The sequence below is a fragment of the Xiphophorus hellerii genome, chromosome 10 (assembly GCF_003331165.1).
Source record: "Xiphophorus hellerii strain 12219 chromosome 10, Xiphophorus_hellerii-4.1, whole genome shotgun sequence".
NCBI lineage: Eukaryota > Metazoa > Chordata > Actinopteri > Cyprinodontiformes > Poeciliidae > Xiphophorus > Xiphophorus hellerii.
Window position 1 is genome coordinate 25,344,270 of NC_045681.1, and position 15,589 is coordinate 25,359,858.

Genomic DNA, 15,589 nt, shown 5'->3' on the forward strand with positions numbered 1-15,589 from the left:
GCAAGACACTTCAAAATAAATGTTGCTTCCGACCAATCAGAGAAAGCGTGTCATGAAGTAAGTCTATGACACGAAGTCGTGTGACCAGCAGAGTTCAGAGTGCAATTGGACAATATTTGAGTTATGACAGCTTCTTACCTGACAGAATTAAGTAAAGCAAGTGTATCCGGGTGGTAAAGGAACGAAACCGGTAAGCGAGTTAAAACAGTTAAATAAACTAGTAACAGTAACAGGCTTCAAATATTTAGTACTAACTATGTAAAACTTTATAAGTTAATAAATCTGTAAAGGCCAAGCTGCAAATCTTTAAAAAGCGAATTAAAACGTAATCTTGTTCAAAACGGGCTTAAATTATAAAGGGGGAGTGGAGTGAAAACAGGCCATAAACGTGTTATAAAGATGTGTTGTAAATATTTACATCTGGTATAGTTTGATTCTAAACATGGCTAAAATCAGACAGAAACAGAACCATGTTGGCTATGGCAGGCCGTTTTAACATAAATTCGGTTTCGTTCTAGAATTCTAAAAATGCATTTTAACTAGACAAAACTGCATTTTTACTATCCGGAATGGTCATTAATAACTGCATTGACATTCTGACTAGTAAGAATAATAATCCAAGATATCTTCAATTACGTTTTGACGCGTCAAAATTCCTGTCAAAAATATTTCAAAACGTCACCGATCTGTCATTTAACGGGACTCTGTATCCGCAATTACATATATGTATATATATATATATATATATATATATATATGTGTGTGTGTGTGTAATTGAATGTCATTCTGTCACTGTCACACTGTCATTCTGACTAGCCAAAATGTTAATTCAAGATATCTCAAATAGAAAAGCCATCTAATTAAATATATCTCTAATTCATTTGGAGATATCTTAAAATAGATTCTAACTAGTCAAAATTATTTTCCAGATATTTTTTAATTCAATTAAGCCTAGTTTTTATTTTCTTTCGAGGTATCTAGAAATTAATTTGCACTGATCTTTTCTATATACCTATAAATATATTTAAGACATCTTGAATTATGGTATCTTACAAGATATCTTTAATCAGAATTATAACTAGTCAGAAAAAAGTTATATATCTTGAACTTACTTTATGACTAGTCATAATCTAACTGTTGATATCTGAAATATGTTCCAAATAGTAAGTAATTAATTCCAGATATCTTACATTTCAATTCAATCATTCATACATTCGAATTGGTCCTAGTTATCAAACAATACAGTACAAGGTTTCCCCCAGAAAACTTGCTAGGCTTGCTAACTTTCTGGTCAGCGGCTGACTGAGCAGAGCAAACGCAGAGGATTTAAACTTGATTCTTACCTTGATGAATTCTACAAAGACATCCTCATCCTCACAGGGGGTCGATATAGATATCCATATAGGTGAGCCAAAATAAGCGATCCGTGCTGAGGTGAACTTCAGAGATCAAACACACACGAAACGGCCAACATGCAGAGGTGCCAGTGGTCTGTTCAATACATCAACTGTAAAAAACGCTGGGGAAACCCTGCAGTATGCTCACTTAAAGTAGTTTAAAATGTTTCTGTCTAAATAGACCCAGCAGATTGCATCGAGTCAATGACTTTCAGCATTCACCCCGACTTTTACAAGCACATAGCAACAATCGCTTCAGTTGTGTCTGAGTTGTGTCTTTGACTTTACAGCAAAGAGATAGGAAAAATAACAATATACACAGGACATAAAACAGGTGGCAGGTTTAGCAGATTTTTGTCTTGGTCCCTGAATGCGGCACTTTTAACTCTCTTTTTCAGATCATGCAGTGCATTTGGGTGTGCCTGTTGTTTCTCTCCACTCTCATTCACCGAAGCTGCACCATTGGTGGCCACTGCCACTCAGATGAAGCATACTGTAGGCTGGACCCTGAAGTGGATATGAACATTGTGAGTGCACCTTATGTATTTCTTAGCCTCAGAAGGTGCTGTGCTTCCTTTTTACTGCAAGAGAGCAGGAAGTGCGTCTTGAGTTTTCCTCTCCAGACTCTTCTCACCCAAATAGGAAGCTTGGAGCAACTGGATTTAATAAATTCATATACATGACCTGATGGAGTTTTTTCACAATAACCTACATAATAGCTGCTCTGAAGGATGATTTTTTTTCTATAAAAATTTTAACTTCAACCCGGTAACATGATTTTTTAATGTGTTCAGTCTGTTTATTTGGTAAGAATCGATGTGAACTGATGTCCAACATCTCCACCATGGGCAAGACTAAAGAGCTGTCCAAAATATCAGGGACAACATTTTTGACTTACACAAGGCTGGAATGGGTAACAAAGCCACAAGTAAAAAACTGGATGAGAAGGTGACAACTGTTGGTGCAATTATTCGAAGAAGTACGCCATAACTGCATTATTGTCAATCGACCTAGGCCTGGAGCTCCATGCAAGATATCTCCTCGTGGAGTCTCATTGATCATGACAAAGGTTAAAAAATCAGCCAAGAACCACATGGGAGGAGCTGGTAACACACTGAGATGTAATAGTTTAGATTCCTGGAGTGCATGCAAGTTTCCTCTGCTCAAGAAAGCTCAGATCCAGGGCCGCCTCAAGTTTGCTAGTGAACATATTAGTGACTCTGAGAGACTGGGAGAGGGTGCTGTGGTCAGATGAGACCAAGATTGAGCTCTTTGTTCCACAACTCAACTCGACATGTTTGGAGGAAGAAAAATACAGAATATGACCACCATCCTCACCGTCAAGCATGGTGGTGGAAGTATTATGTTTTTGGGGTGTTTTTCTTCTGAGAGCACAGGGCAACTTCCCTGCATTGACAGGAAGATGAACATGGCCATGTATTGCAAAATCCTGGGTGACAACCTTTTTGCCTCCGCCAGATCGCTGAAAATGGGTTGTGGATGGGTCTTCCAGCACAACGACCCAAAACATACAGCCAAGAAAACAAAGGAGTGGCTCCATAATAAGCATATCAAGGTCATGGAATGGACTAACCAGCCTCCTGATCTAAATCCCATAGAAAATCTATGGAGAGAGCTGAAGCTTTGTATACTATATATACATACTGTATATTTGTTAGTTCTGGGTCCAAACTAACAAAACCACAAAACATGACATCACCTTTCCTTTTAGCAACACTCAACAAGCTCTTGGGAATTGAGGACACTAATTGTTGAATGTTCTTTTCCATTCTTGCTTGGTTATACCTTCAGTTGCTCAACAGTCTGGGCTCTCCAATGTTATAATTTGCATTTTATAATGTGCCACACATATTCAATGGAAGACTGTGGGCCAAAACCTTTCAAGATTAATGGTGCCTTCACAGATGTGCCAGTTACTGATGCCATGGGCACTAATACAACCCCATACTATCTCAGATGCTAGCTGTTTAACATTGTGCTGTCAACAATCCAGTCAATCATTTTCCTCTTTCGATGTCCATGATTTCCAAAAACAATTTGAAATATGGATTTGTCAGACCACAAGACATTTTCCACTTTGCGTCACTCCATCTCAGATGAGCTTTTACCCAGAGAAACTGGATGTTAATATACAGCTTCACTTCATAAGGTAGAGTTTTAACTCACACTTGTAGATGTAGTGACAAACTTTGTTCCAATGTGGTAATATCCATTACAGAATGATGTTTTTTTTTTGTTTTTTTTAATCGCCCCACAAGGGGTCTTTTTGTGGGCTCTAGTGTCCCTTTTTTCAAAGTAGGCTGACAGGAAAGGGGGCAGGAGAGAGGGAAGACATGCGGTAAACGTCGTCGGGTCCGGGAGTCGAACCCGTGACAGCCGCGTCGAGGCTACATTTTGCCTGAATGTGGGTCACGCTAACCCCTCCGCCACCACGGCACGCCCTTGATGGTTGGTTTTTAATGCAATGAATTGATGGTCAAGGGACATTCAGTGTCGGTTTTTGGCTTTGTCGCTTATTTTCACAGATTTCCCTGTACTCTCAGAATCTTTTCACAATATTGCTTATTAGTGTATAGGTTTATGGCCTGTTGATGATGAAATTCCTACATTTTTTGCAATTGTGTATTGACAATTTTTTTTCCTTTACTGTTGAACTATTTGCTCATGCAGTTGTGAAGCTCACCACATTCTTGCTTGTGAATAATTGAGCCTTTTGGGAATATTCTCTTCTTACTCAATCATGACAGCTGTTTTCAATTAACCTGTTCACTTGTCAAATATTGTAGAAAAATGTTGGTTTTTTTAGCATTCCTCAACTTTCCCAGTCTTATGCTGCCCCTGTCCCAGCTGTTTTTAATATGCTACAGGTATCAAATTCAAAATGAGTGAATATTTGCAGAAACACTATAAAGTTGATCTCTTTGAACATTAAATGTCTTGTCTATGTAGTGTATTCAAATGAATGTAGGCTACAAAGGATTTGCAAATCCTTGTATTATTTTTTTATTTATGTTTTACACAACCTCCCAACTTTATTGGAATTGGCGTTGTATGAAACATATTAGTTTGCTGCTATCAGATTCTCAGTCAATAAATGTTTTTATTTTACATAGTATTCTGTTCTGAATATCCTGACAGTAGACTCAAATGCACAGTCCTGACTGGTTGCACTCATAAAAAGCAAAGAATGCCTTTCTTTGCTGTATGAAAAATCTTAATTGGTTCATTGTGTGCTGGGGATCTTCTGTGCTCATAATTTTTCTACAGTGATAAAAACTGGATAGCTCTTGGGTTAATACCTAAAGTATTAACTCTATCTTTCCATCAGCCCACTGGTTGGTAATAGTGACAGACTCTTGGTCTGATGGAGACAATGAGACCTTTACTTTTAAGCTGGTCATATTGATTACTCATTTGTCTGGACAGAGGGATAGTCAGCAGGCCTAGCAAGATGCCCTGTTTTTTGTTCTGATGATACTATAGCTTCTACGTCTTTTTCCTGACATGATACATCCTCACCGTAACCCTCAGCTTGCTCAAAATCTTGATCAACTAATTTTCTGGGATAACATTTCATCTTCGGTAATCCTGTCTTTACTTTTAAACAATGTTTTCTGTATTGTTATTAAGTTTTTATTTACTTTAAATTAATAGTTGTTCCGTTGTGTTTTCCAAGTTTTTATTTAAGTCTGTAGAAGGTAAGAGATTTATTGTTCATCCTATCTCAATGTGAGCAGTGTTTTTATATCTGCACATGGCTTGTGCAAAATGTCCCAGTCAATTAAATCAATGCACCAACCCCCTTAACAACCAGAGTGTTTAAGAAGTAGATGTACATGCACTCTTTTGGGAATGAAATTTCTGGTCATGAGCAGTTTTTTCTTTTTTGGGCAGTGCTGTGTTCTTAAAATTGAACAAAATAAAATGAAACACAGCTAGTTATTGTCCCTTTGCTTTTAATTTGAATGTTTTAGGTTACTTTTGTGCTGGCTGTTGAGTTTCTGTACCTCTGTCACTCAGACAGAGATCATTCAAAGGTGGGGTTACCCTTCAGAGGAGCATGAGGTTTTGACAGAGGACGGCTACATTCTGACTGTCAATAGGATCCCCCATGGACTCAAACATACAGCAGGTCAGGTTCCAATTCTATTTAAAGTTTCTCTTTACACACTGACAGGCAATAGGATGTTCTTCCTTCCCTGGCTTCAACTAGTCCTGGTTTCAATCCTGTAGGTCCAAGGTCAGCAGTCTTCCTTCAGCATGGACTTCTGGCTGCCGGCAGCAATTGGATCACCAACCTTCCCAACTCCAGTCTGGGTTATGTACTAGCAGATGCCGGCTATGATGTGTGGATTGGGAACAGCCGAGGGAACACCTGGTCCAGGAAACATCAAACTCTGAGCCCAGATCTTGAGGACTTCTGGAGGTTCAGGTGTGAACTTGAAGCTGATATACATTCTTGTCCAAACATCAGTTTCCAAAATATACTTAGATTTCAAACATGTAGAAACCAGTCCTAGAAACATCTAGTCATTTAGACTGCAGAAAAATTCTGAATTAACTTCTAGAAAAAACATTACCAGACTTCTACAGATTTTTCTGGATCAGACATCTATGGATCAGTTCAGATTATTTCTTACAGCTAGATTCTCTTACAGAATCAAACCTGCAGACTATCACAGTCAGGTTTTACATCAGGTGACTCTGCATCACACTGGTCTGGAACATGGTTCTCAAATAGATTATTTTGGATGAGGTTGCTCTGGAGAACAGGCCTCTGAAAAATTATTTTGGATCAAATTGGCCTGAAATAGTTGGTTCTGACCAATTTGACTAACTTGAACTGTTTTTTCTAAATGAAGTGTTTTCTGAGTCATGATGTGTTTTTCTGGTTCTGACTCTCCATCTTTGAAATAAAATGAATCAGATAGTTCTAAGACATGTTGTCTTCTACTATTCTGTATGTCAACAGCTATGACGAAATGGCTCTGAAAGATCTTCCAGCAGTTATCAACCACATTCTGAAGGCTACTGGTCAGGAACAAATCTTCTACATTGGACACTCCCAGGGAACAACCATTGGTACCCGATCAAGTCTTGCACTTATTTCTTGTCTGCTGTAAAACACTAACTTCCTGTACATGCTAACTTCTGTCTTATCTTACAGCATTCATAGCATTCTCCACTCTGCCAGAGCTTGCCAGTAAGATTCGCCTGTTCTTTGGACTGGCTCCTGTTGCGACTGTGGCTTTTACCGGCAGTCCCATGACCAAACTGTCTGTCCTACCAGATTTTCTGATCTGGGTAAGAATTAGTTCCTGGTAACAGCACCTGTTTAGGAAGCACAGGACAGGTGACAAAAACTGACAAGGTTTTGCTGGTTCAGTTGTTGGTGGAAATAAAAACAATGATTAAACAATGCAAAATGAATAGATTATGCAAAATATTATTTGGCTGGTGGGGAGGAGCAGTGAATTTCTCTGTTCGTTGAGAAACAGAGATTCCACAAATTGTAGCTTTTTTAAAAAGGACCAACAACATGATTTGTTTGTTCTTACATTAAAATATTCATTATATTATTTATTATCTATTCAAAAATTCTAATTCACTTTGAATTATTAGTAGACCTGCATTTTCTTGTGTCCTATTGATGACATGCTCATTGATGCACCCTGCAGAACTTGTTTGGGAAGCGGGACTTCCTGCCACAGAACCAGTACATCAAATGGTTGGCTGAACATGTGTGTGCAAAGACATTGCTGAGCGAGCTGTGTGGAAATCTCTTCTTCATCCTCTGCGGTTTTGACGAGAAAAACCTTAACATGGTCGGTACCTCTGACCCTGAATAGCCTGAATAGCAGAACTTTGTTCTATTTTATCTACATAAAGATTGAAGCTCAGTCAGATGTTCCTGTGAGTGACAGATTTACATTGGGAAACCTTTACTGTGGAAAACATGTTCATCTGTTAGAAGAAACATTTTATTGGATGAATTTGGTTTTATCAATAATACTGCTGTGATATCAGCAGTATGATCAGCTAGTTTACCAGTTTGTAGTAATCTAGTTGATCATAGCTAGATTACTAGCTAATCTAGCTATGTAATTATAGCTAGTATCATAGCTAATCATAGATCAAGACTTTCTGATGTCAGCAAGACATCAGAAAGTCTTACTGAGGAAGACTTTGTGATGTGTTCCAGACTCGGACTCCAGTCTACACAACTCACTGTCCTGCTGGGACCTCTGTCCAGAACATGATCCACTGGGCGCAGGTACCTGAGCAATATGACTACACTTAACGTTCCCCCATAAAGCACCTTTAAAATCCACAGACATTAAAAGTATGAAAATAACAGTGAACTTGGTTGCTCCATTGTGTGAACCAGAACTACAGTACATTAATGATTTTATTTAAACACTGACATGCTTGTGTCCAAAGCATGTCAGACACAACACTGGCAAGAATATTATATATTTGGCTTCTCTGAAAACTCTTTTTTACAATGTTTCTCCACTGATTACAGGCAGTCCATGGGGGGAAGCTGATGGCATTTGACTTTGGACCAGAAGGAAACATGAGGCATTACAACCAGGTGAGTCTGAAACTGGAACCATAAAGACCAGGAAACATCCGAGTTCATGCAAATTGAGGACTTACAGACTCCCGGTATAAACAGGGTCAAACACAGTCCTGGTAGCACCAGGGTTCTACCAGAGTCCCAGAGAATCCAGGTGTTCAAAGTCCAGGACGTTTTTAAGATTGGTGGGTACAGGATTGCAAAATGATAATATCAAATTTTAGATCGAGACACTACTTGACAACCCAAATGTGACTGATGAAATGCTGATTGAGAAACTTAATGAAGCTTCAAACCTCAAGATACAGCGACTAAATAATCTAAAGAGAACCAACCCCAAAACAACAAAGATCACTGCCACACAGCTGATCCCAGAGCAAGGAAGACAAGATGACAGCTTGAAATGCAATCCTTGGTGAACGAACTGAGAAATGAGGCTGCAGACGGAATGAGGCTGCAGATGGAAAGCAGATGTTCATCACTTCCCTGAAAACTAGTAAATGGCAGACTGCAAAGAGGACATCGGACGCCCAAAGAAAGAGGGACTACAGAACCTGCCAGGACAACGGAAAGGCAGACGACTGACCCATTGCTTCAAATGTGGCCAGCCAGGTCACATCTCCAAAGGATGCAGCACTCCACATCAGCTGCTGGAAAACATCGGAGGTCCACTGCCACGGGACCAGGAGTCTTGAAGCTGCCATTATTGCCACCAGGAATAATCAGTCGACGCTCCACTTCAGAGGTGTTCAGGTTGCTCAGCTGCCATGTATTGTTCCAAAGCATGTCAGACACAACACTGGCAAGAACATAACCATACATGTAAAGCAGTGAGACAGCTGAACAATATTTGGGTGAAAAAAATGAAAAGAGTTGTTTTTCACTCTTAGAATATTTTTGACATTTTCTCAGATATACAGGGGAAGAAATTTGTAAAAATGATTGGTAGGCGTAAAATAGTGAGCTCTTAGGATCAGAACCATTAAATGGGCTTGCTGCTAATCAAGCAGCCATTTATAGGGTGAATACTATTTATAGGGTGGAATCCTGTAGGGTTTAAGCTTACTGTCCTGGGTATTGGTGTATAGGAACCACCAACCCATCCACGTTTCTGACAGATTTTCCCCTCTCAGCAACACACCCGCTGAGAAGCCAACTCTGGTAATTGACATCTCCATAGTCAGAAACATTAGAGACACCAGTGACCTTACTCAAATATTTTCCAGGGGCAAGAACGGGCGACATTATATCCTACCTACCTAAAACTGCTGGTTAGGGGTAAGGTGCCAGTGGTAATGACACCCTGTTATGCCAATTGGAGGTCACTGAAGTTAGTGTTGCTTCAGTGTGTAAGTTTGGCAAAACAATGTTGGACTAAGTAGTTTTCTCTGGTCTCCTACCTGATTGGACCAGTGATGACATGTTTAGCCGCATGTTGTCATTTAACTGCTGGTTGTCTAGGTGGTGTCCTGAAAACGATGTGGGCAGTGGCAGCTGATCCATAGGGGCGCCGCCCATCCTGACATGGAGGGGGGAAAACAATCTAAAAACAACCTATAAACATTTTTTATAAAGTTGAATTAGCCAGTTTACTTAATAGTGTGCACCTAAATGTAATTAAATTATTTACACAATATTTACACCAACTGACTCTCATACAATCCATTATCTGAAGCCAAGAGAATATCATTTGTAACTTTCACAAGTGCTGTTTCAGTCCTATGATGAACTCTGTAACCTGACTGAAACTCTTCAAACAGGAAGTACAATAGGGCCGGACCGATGGCAGCTGGGTCACTGATTCTGTGATCTTGCAGTGCAATAATGCCTTTTGTAGAGTTAATGAAGAACAAGATTTAATGTAGAATAGATGTGTGTGCCAATTTGACACTCGGAAGTGTGCAGGTGTTAGAATGGTGAGAAAAGGGTGGAAACTCCGCAACGCCGAGTGCAACAGGCCTGTAACCTTGTCTCCCAGAGGTCACAGTAGCCCCAGCCAGGCAGAGATCAGCAACACAACATGATTAAGTGTGCTGCTCCTGAACCACAGGAGCAGCAGTCCTAGGCCAGCAGGGCACAGGGAGAAATGCAGGATCCCAAACCCCACCGACACCAATCCATCCCTGCCAACATGTCCACCAGTGCAAGCCAAGCTTGAAAGCGGTGACTCCTGCAGCCAGTCGCCTGCACAAACTCCTGCAGAATGCCCAGCAGTGAGGTCAAGGAACCTCTCCATATTCAACGTGCTGTGCAGGTACTTAAAAGTACCGCTCAGTTATACTGCCTCAGAAAGGCCAAGGTAAAAAATGAAAATTATACCCACTTCATTCTATTGTCTGCTCATATTTCTATGTTTAGTGTGATCACAGAAGTTGTGCTTAGGTCTTTAATGCTATAAATGTTGCATTTGTCTTTCCCATGACCTCCACTTTTCCCCCTCTGCAGTCAACTCCTCCTGAGTTCCGTGTCAAGGACATGAAGGTTCCCACTGCCCTGTTTTCTGGAGGACATGATACTTTGGCGGACCCAAAAGATGTGGCTGCTCTTCTTACTCAGGTCAGTCATGTCAAGGGCTGGTCCCAATGCTCGAATTACACCCTTCATGAAGTGTATGCTCAGTCGAAGTGAACATAAAGGCCCCGACACATTTCATCCGAAGCAACACAGTTGACACACAGCAATGTGGTTGCGAATTGTTTGTATTCGCACATACACAACGGCGCAGACCAACTGGGGGACACCCTCCTGCTTTTGTATACGTCACTCTACTACTCTGTGGGTAGTCACGCAGGGTAGTATGCACCCTTGTGCATCCTGTTTTGCTTTTACAAAACAGTCACATAGAGAGCGCCACGCTTTTCCTCATCCTCCATGAACAATAACGTTACAGTTTTCGTCCAGGATTTTTTAACCATTCACCAGTCTTATTTTTATAGTAGTTATTTATAGGAGAATTGTATAAATGTACATAGTTCATCATTGCGTCTGATAAATGTTCCTCAGAAGTATCCATGTCTCATACAGTTACAAAAACCAGATAGCGGAAGCGGAGTAGCTGAAGAGATATATCAACATTTCTGTCTGACTGTATTTCCTCATTTTGCACCTCAAGAAACTTCTGACCAATCAGACAGATGAGGAAGAACTGGGACACACTGCACACTCAAACCCTTCAACATGAAAGTGCATTTCAAGGACACAAGGGCGGAACACTCTCCTTTTTTATTTAGCCACAGCACAAAGTACAGTACATGATCTGCTTCCTCTTCAAAACAATCTAACATTTCCTGAAATGTTAGACTTATGTTTCTGCTGGTGAGCCGTAGCTACTATACATAAGGATCTTTCAAATAAAACAACTGAAATCTTAAATCAATGTATGCACAAAATTTCATCAAAGTTCTCTCACCATCACATTCTTGTCACTGGACGATCACTAAGGTTATGTGTATCAAAGACTAACACATACAATGTGACACTAATCACAAAGCCACTGCTGTGTATAACATTGATCAGCTGGCTCATTTAATCATACCAGATACTTTGAATTGATCATTTATTGTTGAATGTGGGCATGTAGAGGACAGAACATGTGGTGGAACCATATACACAAACATTGGCATGCATCTGTGATTTATAAAAGGAAAGCTGCTTTTTGTTCGTATAGTTTAATAAGTTGAGATTTTTTTGGCATGCACTATTTTCAACTTTTGGGTGTACATACACTTTTAGTATAAATCCTATGCAACGTTTTATATATGAGACCCCTGGAGCCTCATGTAAAATTAAATGCCCAAAACCCATCCACCCATCAATTTTCTTACACCTTTATCCCATCGGGTTCAGGAGGGGTGCTGGTGCCTATCTCCAGCTGTCAATGGGCAAGAGGTGGGATAGACCCTGGACAGGTCTCCAGTCCATCACTAGGCAACACAGAGACAGACAGGACAAACAACCATGCACAGACTCACACCGAAGGAGAATTTAGAGAGATCAATCAACCTGACGGTCAAGTTTTTGGACTGTGGGAGGAAGCCGGAGTACCCGGAGAGAACCCACCATGTACAGGGAGAACATGCTAACTCCATGCTTAAATTATGAAACACATTGGCATCATACAATAAAATAACATAAGTTAATAATATCTAGAACCTCAAGCAGTTATAATGGGTTCCCTAGGACTATGGAGCTTGTGAAAGACTGAATTAAAGTCACAGATTTGTTTACCGTAAAAGCCCTTGATTTGTCCACTAGTCATCCACCGTAAAGGTCTTAGGTGTATCTTTATTTAGAGTTAGTTGGGCCAAATTGATGTGGTGTTCTTCAAGCTTTTCTCAAATTTTAAATGACCTTCTCCTGCAGGTTTTTTGTTGGCAGAGATGAGTAAAACTTTATCTCACTGCAGGTGTCCAACCTAGTCTACCATCAGCACATCGAACACTGGGAACATCTGGATTTCATCTGGGGGCTGGATGCACCTCAAATTATGTTTCCCTCCATTTTGAAGCTGCTGCAGGAACATCGCTAGTGACGCAAAGGACACATCATTCCTCTTGGGGACCACCCAAGTTCAGGATGTGTGGAATGATGGTCCAGCAGCCAGGTTTAGGTTTAATCAGGAATGTGTTTTTAATGTTTTTAGAGAGGAATGAGTAGACTTTTAAAAAAAACAGCAGTACATTGTCTCAATTTGAGTTCAGATATGTTTTAACTTGTGTCTACAGTTCTTCCAACACATACTGTAGATGTCAAATGTTCTTTAGTCTCTGAAGTGGGACTAGGTTCATGGCTCTAGAATCACAGAACAACAAGCAGAGTTTAGTTTTCTGGTAAATGATCAGTTACACAAAACCCATCCATCCATCCATCCATCCACCCATCCATCCATCCATTTTCTAGCTCCTAGCTCTGTCTAGGTATCATAAAAGTCCAAACTGAACTTCTTGTATTCAACTAGCAGTTAGCTGATTAAAGACAGATGAGTTTTGGGCTTAATTTCAACATGCCAAATTATCACAAAACGATCTTTAAATGTTAGAACATCACCTAGATTACCTAGATTTCCAATGTTTCTCAGACACAAACCTTACCAGAAAGAAAAGCTTTAAACTTTGAATTTATCATTGAACTTGGGTTCAATCTAAACAGAATCTGATTAAATGAATCTGAGCTCCCTACTTTGGTTCTAGTGAAACTTGAATACAGTATAAAATGAAGGTGTTGAGTGATCCAAATCTGAATGATTTATTTCAGAATTCAGCTCAGAACCATAATCAAATCTGATTTATGAGCAGCCCTGAATATGTAGGTAAAGTTCTGAACTTTAGAGGTTCTGTTTGACATGTCTGCTGGTTCTGACCAGCCTTTTGATCCAGACAGAACCTGACACACATTTATTTAAACTTTGGAAATGTACTAAAATTTGTCCTCAGGTTTCTTCAGAAAAGCTGAGGACAAAAGCTGAACTGCTTTATAATCAGAGTGATTCATTAACATAACATTTAACATATCCTGGTTGTGGATTTGCTAAGTTTAAAAACACTGAAGTGAAACTGAGAGGTTCATGATCTCTAGCTATAGACCCTGCAGCTTTAGCTCTGAATTCCTGTTTTAATTTCCGACATGCAACTTAAGATTTCACACTGTGAACTACAGAGCTATGTTGTACTGTAATCTTCTCAAAAACAGCAAAAATCATGATGCTTGTGATAAACTTTGAAATAAAACTTATCACTGTTTCATGGTACATCTTGTATTTATTTTGGACAAGTGTTGCGCAGTAAATAATGAATCAGTGTGGTTTTGCAGATTTCTTTATTCTTGACTACTGTTAATTGTAATTAGCAATAAAACGACCACTTAGTCTCTGTTATTCAACAGCCATTAAAGAGCTGAATTATGGGGAACTGTTTATAAAGTTACTCTGTGAAAAAATAACAGTAATTATTTGGTTTATTTAGCCTGTCATAGAAAAGAAAATTTATTTTTTTTTTTTCAAAGTCATATTTTCACCAAAATGTATTAACTGGATCAATGAAGTATCCACAATGGAAAAAAATTACTTACATTATAAAAGGGAAACTGTCAGAATTTCAAAACATCTGGGATCCTTTCATGGGATATATATGGTGGATGTAGATTTGAGGGGTGGGCACACAGATGAGAGGCATAGTTACGGGTAATCCTCTGGTATCCTAAAGTAATCTTCTTTCTTGCTGTATTTGATCTATTAGTAGTCATTCAGCACCACACAAAAATGCAATTTCTGTATGACGCACATCCTCCTATAAGGTAAAAATTTGTTTAATATTTCTCCTCTTTGGCAACTTGTTGGAAAAACACTCATCAGTTGTTGTCAAGACTCTGGGTTTTTGGGTTTGGTTTTGTGTTCTATGTTTTTGCTGTTCCTCTTTTTATTAATCAGTTATTTCTTAGTTCACCCTTTTGTTTTACTCTTCTTGATTATTTGTTGCCCAGCTTCTCCTCTTCCTCTACCCTCAGCTGACTCCTGCTCTACTTCTTCTTCTTCTTCTTCTTTTGCTTTTTATTGGCGGCTGGCATCCAACTTAAGGTGCATTTACCGCCACCTACCAGACTGGAGTGTGGTCATCAGAGATCTCAGAGGGAATTAAATCCACCTCAATGATGTGTAGGATGTGCAAATTCGCATCCTAACACACTCATTATTACCTGAATTAATGCATGAACATGCACTGGCATACACATACATATTTGTTCATATCCTAAATACGACTCATTAACCCAGTGTTAATTAAAAACCTAAATAAGAGATTCCTAACATAACTTGATTTATTATCCAATAGACTAATCATAGACATTCCTATATTTCCTGCTCTACTTTTCACACCTGTTATCATTTAGCTCATCAGTCCTGGTCTTTTGTTCTCACACTCAACCTCCCTGTATTAAGCCTCTCAGTTTCTGTCAGTAGTTCCCAGTTCATCACATCACTATTCCCTGGTTCACTTGGACCTCCTCCTGTCTTCTGTTTTGCCCTGTTTTTGGATTTTCTTGGTTCTTTGGATTTTTTGTAAGTTGGTTCCTTGTTTTCATTTTTCTTCACTAAATACACACAGAACTTTAAGTCTTACTTGCTGTTTTTGGGTCCACTAGTACACATCATGACAGTTGTTTCACATATTCAGTCCGGTCTTAACGGTAGATATAACAGTGATTGCAGCTGCAGATAGACAAGCATTTCCTTTGTATTCTTATGGACTGAAATTCAATGTTGCATTTGGGGAGAAATTAAGATTACAGATTCAATTCAGGTTCATTTTTGTCTTCAGATCAATTATTTGGTTTCATGGAGTTCTGATGACTGTAGGTTTGACGTGATTGTAAAAAATATGGTCACATCCTTCAAGTCACTGAGCCTCTGCTGTTTTTCCTATTTGCCATGTGTTTAAGAGGAAGACAGAAGGCAAGGGATAAAGGAGGGGGAATGGTGTTTCTAAATCTGTTCTTTTTGTCAACATCAAGAACAAAAATGTCAAGTTCATTTTGATCCATTCCAAGATCAAAATTTCTGCTCTGTAACTGCTCTGCTGAATTCAGAACAGCTGCCACT

General features: G+C 39.4%; 1 protein-coding gene across 1 annotated transcript; it reads left to right on the forward strand.

The window, feature by feature from the left end:
• The first annotated feature begins 55 nt into the window (after positions 1–55).
• On the forward strand, positions 56–13,744 carry lipf (lipase, gastric). Its single transcript, XM_032574659.1, has 11 exons — positions 56–190; positions 1,796–1,924; positions 5,439–5,550; positions 5,652–5,850; positions 6,391–6,500; positions 6,586–6,722; positions 7,097–7,243; positions 7,621–7,692; positions 7,945–8,013; positions 10,444–10,554; positions 12,404–13,744. The coding sequence occupies exons 2-11, from the start codon at positions 1,799–1,801 to the stop codon at positions 12,524–12,526; spliced, it is 1,206 nt and encodes a 401-aa protein (XP_032430550.1). The 5' UTR covers positions 56–190; positions 1,796–1,798; the 3' UTR covers positions 12,527–13,744.
• The last annotated feature ends 1,845 nt before the right edge of the window (positions 13,745–15,589 follow it).